At 48.6% G+C, this 8,358-nt stretch overlaps 1 protein-coding gene across 1 annotated transcript in view; it reads left to right on the top strand.

The window, feature by feature from the left end:
• Window positions 1–2,465: 2,465 nt before the first annotated feature.
• The window catches only part of LOC103912326 (rho GTPase-activating protein 7-like), a 59,989-nt gene continuing 54,096 nt past the window's right edge, over window positions 2,466–8,358 (top strand). The window contains 1 exon segment of the mRNA XM_009318575.1: window positions 2,466–2,580. Coding sequence (XP_009316850.1) covers window positions 2,466–2,580 — 115 coding nt within the window.

The following is an 8,358-nucleotide window of genomic DNA, read 5'->3' as shown; positions in this document are numbered from 1 at the left end:
CGCGGCTGCGCGTGGCCCGGCCCGCAGCGGAGGGGCCGCACAGAGCTGCCGCCGTTCATGGCACGTTATGGGTCTGGGAGAAAAGCTGCTGCGGGCAGGAGGCACGTCAGTGATGACCAGTATTCCTCTGCCGGCTTGTTCCTGCCCTTTTAAAACTCACATGACCTTTTCTCATCAGCCGAAGGAAAACTATGCTTCCCCAGGATCAGGCTTGAAGCAGAGCTCTGCAGGTGACACAAAATACATTTAACAGCTTTTTAATATTCAAAAGCTCTGGGTTTGGTTAGAAGCATTGCCAGCACAACTACAGTGGGAGGTGACATTAAATATATCAGGCAAACCAAAATGAACACAATTTTGTTACTTTGCTGTCTCTGCCCCAGCTGCTTGTGATGCTTTTTCCTCCCTCTGAGCAGCAGCCGTGTCTAAGGGCTGTGTGATGCCCCCAGCTGCTGTGGGTCCGGTGGCAAGGAGTTCCGCTTTGCCCCCAGAGGACTCAGGGTGTCTCTGCGTCCCCCCGCGCAGCTCACCGGGCACTGGGATGGAAACCAGCCTCTTGCACAAGTTGCGATATGTGTGTCTGCCATCACTCTTCAGGTGGCTGCTTACATCAGTTTTTATCCTAAATGCCTTCATCACATTAAGTCTCATCTTCGTGGAAGGGTAATTCCCTGTAATGGATCCTGAATGCGGCCAGGGAGGTGTCTGCAAACCATCCTGCGCAGGATGAGCTCGCTGCTCTGAGCATTGCCCTGGCAGGGAGGAGTGGGGAATGGCTGCTTGCGTGGCCCAGATACACCTGCGATTATATCTGGGGATTTGTCCAAAACCAAAAAACTTTTTGAAAAGGAAGCACACACTTAGTGCTTTCTCTTCATCATGATACTAACTTCAAGTGTCTTAGAAATATAGGCCAAAAAATCAGCTATGCGTATAAGTTTGCCGTATCAAATGCATGACATGTGGCTGAGAACTTCCTGGTCTGCTCTGCCGGTCTGAATCACGCAGCGGCTCTGAGGGGGGGGTGCTTAATGCTGCAGTTCACAGCCTCAGAGCAGTCACTGTGCCTGTCATCAGCTGCGCCTCCAGTCCTTGGATTTCCTTCCGCTGAGGGACGTTAATTAAGTTGTCTTAATCAGGATGCAGATTTGCAGCATCAGTCCACAACAAAAGGAATCAGCTTTAAAGACTCCCGTGGTGCTCTCAGAGCTCCCCTGGATGCAGTTTTGTGCTCGGTGAGGAGCATCCAGCTGTGGGGGTTTGGTGATTTATCAGCTGAGGTATAGGTGAGCGCGTGTGTCGGTGATGTGTGTGCCGGAGCAGCTTGGTAAGTGTTGCTGTGCACTGAACTCGCTTCAACAAATACCATCGAAACTCATTCCTGTGAGGTATTAGACCCAAACCTGCTGCCAGAAACAGAACTGGTGGATGTGTGAAGCCTGTCCAGCAGTCATTCATAGTCACCTTCCATTCAAGTTATCGCCCCATTAATTGCTTTTCTTTTCCAGGACTGATTTTGCCAAGGAGCTTCATTAGTGCTGAGCTATGTGTCAGGTATTTGCTTTTTGTACATACACAGTGGTTTCCATTGTAAAACTATTTCTTTGTCACGTCCCAAATGGGCTGGAAACCTAAATTTAATGATTGGGTGTGCCTCTACTTCTTCCAGCATGCTCTTATAAGAACATACTTACGTGGGCGCTGTTTCCAGGCATGTAACTGAACGGGTATGTGGCAGAGGATTTTCATATGTCCCTGTTGCTGCTTATAGAGTGGACAGCACAGGAGAGAAGTGCCTTTGGAGCCGGGCTTCTCTGAGGATGTTCCTCAGGTAACTGATTAATCTGAGTCCTGGAGATCTCTTCGGTTTGAATGGTCTCTGCACAAAACCTTCACTCAGGTTAATCCTGAAACAGGATTGAAAACAGGAGAAACATCCCATTCTGCTTCTAGACCAGGCTGCTCTGTTCAAAATAAATATTAAAATAAACCCTAAACCCAACAAAAAACATCCCAAACAAGTGCATACTAGTAAAGGAGATGGCAGGCATGCGACCTACTGCACAGACACTGTAAATTAGCGAGCTCCAAAAGGAGGAGGAAGCCGTTACACAGACGGTTAATGCAACGCAGTTGGGAATGCAAAGGTACAGTGCTCCCAGAAACACATGTAGCCTCGCTCTTTATTTATTACCCTGCGCGGTAGGGAGCGGCTGTGTTTATACGCGGAGGGAGCCGAGCCTCAGAGCTGGGCCGAGCTCCCTGGTGGGGACCCCCGCGGGGGCCACTGCCCGGGGCTCTGCTCCCCGCTCTTACCAGAGGGATGTTCATGAACTACCTGCAGACCTCTCCTGTGCAGAAACGTTTCCAGTCCAGCTCAAGAGGCAAAAGCTGGGCGAATGGATTTGCTGTGCTCCTAACACGCTGCAATTTCTTTCCAAGCCGCTGGATCCGTACGAGCGAGGATGGAGGTGCCGGGGAAGCCCCGCCTGAGGCGAAGCCTCAGCGACGACCCCAGGGGCTCCACCAGCAAGGCATGGGATGGCTTCTGGAAGAGTGCACGGGAAAAACGCCTCGCAGGTCAGTCCAAAGGCATATTTAATCCCATGCTGGTGTGAATCAATCATCAGGGCTATGGCCTTGATCAAGGAATGAAAATACCTCTACTTTTTTGGCAAGTGTGCTCCTTTTAATGCTGCTGCGTTGTGTGTCATGCTGGTGTGTCGCACCAGAGTACTTGCCTTCACCCGTGCTGCTTTTTTCACTTGCGGGACCAAGTGGGTTTTTTGAACTGCTAGTTTGTATATAGAGCTGCAAATTCTCAGATTTATCTAGAATTTGGTTTCTAGCTTTCAATATTCATACCTGTTCTTTGGCTAGAGTTTTGTAGACATTTTAAAATATGAAGGTGTCAGTCGGCTGCGCAGTGCCCAACAGCCTCTTCTCAAGATGCACAAGTAATGCTTAAAGCTGTATGATCGCAAGCAGTTGTGAGCACAAGCCCAGAAATAAGCCTGAAGGACTAAACAAAGTAATATTCACTTAGATACCAGCCTTTGGGTAATGATGCATAAAGAGCTCAGGAGAATATAGCAAAAATTCACGTTCTGAGAAACTAGTTAGTGCACAGACTAACACGCTGCTGGCCTGTTGCTTGGGGGGGGGGGGGGGGGGGGGGGGGGGGTGGAGGGGCTGTCTTTTTGGTGGGGGGGGGGGGGGGGAAGTGTGAGTGTTGCATGGCAGGATGAAATCAGCGCTTATGAAACACTTTTAAATAAAACCTCCTTCCAGAACAGTGATGTGGCTGGAAGGAGCTTTGGGGACTTTAAGCCTGGTATATTGTGGTAAAAATACATATGCTCTTGGGAGCAGTGAGGAATACTTGGTAGGTGAATACAAAGAGTTTCTTCCAGAGCTTTGATTTCAGATCTGGCAGATTTTCAGAGTGAAGTCAATACAGAAGTTCTGGATAAATCCAGGTACGATGGAGGTAAACCTTTCCAGAGCATCTCCGAGTGCACATAGTACTGTCGTGTCCTGTTAACAGCTACTGTGGGCAGCCCAGCACTGGAAGGCCGTGCTAAGGTTATTTTTAAGTTGAACTCCAAAGCTTTAAGTGGACAGGGGGTAACAAAAAAATCCATTACTCAGCTTTTGCCTGCACTGACTGCAGTAGGAGCTAATTTGATGTAAGGCTGAATAGGTAACGCCTATGCCAGTTCATATTTTCTTCCTTCTGCCATTTGTTGCCATTATGCTTTTGGGTGTTGCTGATGTTCACAAGGACTCTAATGAACAACGTGGGCAAAAATAAGAGAGTAGGTAGTGGGGAATAGCTTGACTAAAACAAGTGGAACATGAAACCTCCAATTTGATCCTTTCAGCCTGGCAATCTGTGCCGGTCAGAGCAATACCGGGGCTAAGGACGGACACCTGCAGGAGAGGGGTTGTAAAGGAGCAGGCGATCCTGAGGACCGGTGTGAAGGCAGAGCAACGAGCTGACCAGGCTCGTTCTGCTGGTACTCCACAACGAATATTAGTGGCTCTGTTACAGCCATGAAGCTAAACCAAAGCCTGGGTCAAGCCAACCCCTAGCACGTGGGGAAGGTCAGCTTTCAACTTTAGATCTGAGTTTCCCCCTGTTCTGTATATTTGCACTAAATCTGAGGCTCCTCTGATCATGCCGTGAAGAGTTTAGATCAAGAGCTAACCTTTGTCACTCCAGGGTCCCTGGGTTTTGCACCATTTAATGTCTGCCGGGGCTGGTCGGGTGCCCTGCAGAGGCCAACTGGTCTGCTGCGCGCTCAGCGGGAGCCGTGCTACTCGGGGTGGCCGTGCTGCAGCCCTGCTTGATCAGCGCTGCTGGGAAGTGGGCAAGTCCCAGGAGGGGCAGGCGGGTGGGTTTGGTGCCAAGTATCACCTGGGAACACGCGTGGTTACACCCCCCATGAGGCTTGTCTGGTGCCTGTGCTTTGCAGGAAGGTTTCTGGTATACTGCGTAGTGAAAGTATATGGAAACAGCCACTTGCAACTGTTGGACAAAAAATATATATAATGTTTTCTTTGGCTGGAACCAAGAACTTCTTGTCCTTGACAGATGCAAATGCATGGCAGAAACCCTTAGAAACAGTTTGCTTCCCTGGCTAAGTCCAGATTTTTACCTTCACGTTGTCTTGTCTTTAAAAACAAATAAATAAACACCACCACCAGATTGGTTTTATTGACCTTAACATTGGCCTGTCTTTAAAAAGTTAAAAAATTAAAATAACCACACTAGCTTGGTCCAAGAGGGCTCTTGGGATCCGAGAGTCTGACCCCTCCTTCAGGGTGCTGACCCTCCAACTCTACCATTTCACTTCTTAACATCAGCATCTCTAGTATCTCCTTGGTGTTTCTTGAAGTGTAATTGGCATCTACAAGCCAAAGCATAACTGGAAAGCTCTCAAGAACCATTTTCTAAAGGTTTCTTTTCTTCTTTTTCTTCTACCTGATGTTGTCAGGAAATCTGGGACTGGTGTGGTCGGTGCGATGTGGGATTTTGGGGTGGCTGCTGCTCCGAGAATCAGCCTGAGCTGACAAGGCTAAGGGTCAGTTCTGGGCTCCTTTTGATTTTTGGTGTTTACAGAAAGATGTGAACTTGATCCTGCACGTTTTTTCAGGAAGCCTTTCTAGGATGTCAAAAATAGTACCTCTAGCTGCCCACCTAGCTGTCCAGCTACCTGTCCGCAAGTCTCACACTCCAAGCTCTCAGGCTGTGCGTTAGCAAGTGCAGATGTGCACGGAGCAGAGCCTCAGGCAGCCAGCCCACACGCAGGGCCCGATGACAGCCCGGGGGTGGCGGGGGCTGGGGCTGCGCTGGGACCCTGCACCGTGTAGCACGGAGACGAACGCTGGGCTTGCTAAGTAAAGTGCCAGTGGTGTTCCTCCTCTCCAGCACGTGGTCCCCGTCCCCAGCTGGCAGCATCTCAGGCAGGGCAAGAGTAATAAATGTTCTAGTTACTGAAAAAGGCTTTCGAGATTATTTTTTTTAAGAAGGCTGGTGGGTTGCGCATAGCCCGTTCCACCCGTGGCATGCATTCATCTTTGCAGAGACAAGAGATTTTGTAGCAGTATTTCCACCCAGCAATCAGCCATTTTCTTGCCAGCGGGGCGTTCCTCTCTCCAGCCCCGAGACTGTGTTCAAAATAAGTCAGAGCTGCGACCACCAAACTGAGATATTTTTTCCCCTGAGCCTACAGGCACTTCACTCTTTATAAGAAGACCTTTCAGAGGTGCCAAGGGGCTTAACTGTTATTGCAAACATCCCCGTTCCTCTTTCAAAACAAGAAGCAAGTTATTCTTTGGGCTGAAGTTACGTTCCAGTTTGGAAGTTTATTGACGCTGTGAGTAAGGCACGGTACGCTCCTCCCCAAGGATGGAGCAAAGAGGCTGTTGGACTAGTTTGGGACTTTCAGTGGAGGAATAGGATGTTGGGAGTTGTATTCGTGTGTAAGAGCTATGATTTGGGGGTCTCCAAGGTCCTCAAACCGCTTTGAAAATCTTAATTTTAATTTGTGTGGGCTGGTCATGACTCCGGCACTGGAGCACAGAGGAGTCTGAGCTGAGTTTGGTAGCACCAAACCCATAGTCGCTGCTTGCAGTTGTGGAGCCCATCATGCCAGACTAGCATGACAGTCCATTGGAAGCGGTGAGGGTTGATCACGTGTACGTACGAGATGTGTTGGTCAGGAGGAGTATCGAGCATGAATGTTACTGAGGAGCAGAAGTAACACAAATTCTGCCAGGTGGATGGTCTCTTTCTTCTGTAAAACAATAGCTAGAACTTAAATTACAACTCTTCCAGATGGTATGAATAAGGCTCAGCATGATCAGGAAGCCTTTTGAGGAGCTCAGAGTTCAGGCATTTGGTGTTTCTCAGGAAGGTTTGTGTTATCCCTCTGTCCTCAGGTGGTGTAAAGGCACGATCTCCCACTTCTGGTCCCAGAGCATATCTCAAAGACCAGCCTCCAGGACTACAGTTTATTGCCATTCTGGATTTCTCAGAGAGAAGTTGTAAAATAGTAATCCTATTAATTAATTGGGTCTATTAATTAATTAATCCTATTAATTAATCCAATTAATATTAATTGGAAAATATACACACATACATGCACACACACACATATTGAGAGAAACGGTATATCAAAATATATTTTGCTTTAGAAAATAAAACTTCAAAAAATAGAAACTCTTTCAATAGTTTCCTATGAAAAAGTGCCTACCTCTGAACTCAGCCTATCCCTTCCCAGGGTGACACAATTTAGGTAATTCTTAAAAACTCAAGCTATAGCTATCTTAAAAATCCATAGAGATCATCTCTTATTCCAAATACAAGCTAATGGGCTTTTGGCAGTTCGAACCTCTGCTCTTTAAGGTATTTTAATTCTGTTGAGCCATTCACAGCAGCCGTTCTGGCACTTCATTTGGCCAAAGCTGTTCCCTGCTGCAGCAGCATGTGCCCCAGAAGCACAGGCCTTTGTCCCAAGGGCTGTGCTGGTACGCGTGCCGTTGTTGGTGATACGGGTTAGAGCTTCATTTTTTCAAGTTTCCGTAGATATCAAACATGACCTGTTATTTGTCAGAGGAGAAAAATTACTTTTTAATATAGTGTGCTTGATAGACTTGCATTAGAGAAAGATGGGGGAAAATTAGGCATGACAAACGCCTTGCTTTGACAAAGTAATTCTTCATACTCTAATTGTATTTTTTTCTGTACAACAACAGAGGCATTATAAGTTATTGTGACTGAGTTCAATCATGCCTGAGATATTATTAGTTCTTCTACTTAATGGTGTTAAAACCAAAGCTAACACCAAGAAAGCAACTGTATTCAGTAGAGCAAAAGATGCATGTTCTTCTGCCTAATATTATTGTGCCTGTTCTCTTCTAAAAACAATGTTGTGATAAGGCTTTCCAATGAAGGAATTAGGGAACTCTTCAGTACGCTTGTATTTCTGAGTCAATGCAGAGGAGAAGAAAATAAAGCCCCAAGAATGGTATCAGACCTGCTCTTAGCTGGGTCCCCAGAAGGGGAGATGTGCAAGCCCTTCCCAGCGGCTGCATGCCCCAGCACCCACAGGCTCGGGGGGCGTGGGGCGATACAGCGAGCACGGCCGTGGGGATCCTTCCACAAGAGTGAGAGCCCAGCAGGATGCCAAACGCTGCAGTCACTCGGTGCACTGAGTGACAGCTCGTTCAGAGCTGCGCTTGGTCCTGGCATCCCTCCATTGCACCTTGAGGTCTGGGCTGCATTTGGAAAGGGAAGAAACTTCTGCAGCGAGCCGCGCTTTCAACCATTTGTTTCTATTTTGGGACATAATATAAACTACACCGAGAGCTTTCGAGGGGGAAACAAGCCAGAGCCTTTTGAAACAAATCATTTTGTGCCAGTCCAACCGCTGCGTAGTACGAAGGGCTGGGAAGTAAAGATTTAGCAGCGTGTTTGGGGCTGGCTCCTGGATGGCAGGTTGTGCTCCGTGCTGGAGGTCTCTCAGGCGGCTCCCTTGGGCTTGCAGGAGCCGAGGGACCGAGACACCTGTCTGCCGCGCTAGGAAGGGGTGGGGGGCCAGGTGCACCCCTTGGCTCTTCTCCCCTGGTCTGTTGGGGGCTTTTTCCAGAACGCCGGTTGCCTTGACAAATATTTTGCAGTGTTGTCACAAGCACCCAGGGAGACAGCGGTCCCTCCCCTTCTGCCCAAAGACCGGCAAAGCTGTACGTAATCCTAAAAAAATGAAGCGTGCCATAGCCCGTGCTGCATCCCTGCCCACCGCCGTGGCGCGGGGCGGTGGCTGGGAGGCAGCGCTGGCTGGGGGGGGGGGC

This window comes from Pygoscelis adeliae, unplaced genomic scaffold (genome assembly GCF_000699105.1).
Source record: "Pygoscelis adeliae isolate BGI_AS28 unplaced genomic scaffold, ASM69910v1 Scaffold42, whole genome shotgun sequence".
NCBI lineage: Eukaryota > Metazoa > Chordata > Aves > Sphenisciformes > Spheniscidae > Pygoscelis > Pygoscelis adeliae.
The sequence above is the reverse complement of the archived record's forward strand: the minus strand, read 5'-3'. Positions and strand labels throughout refer to the sequence as shown.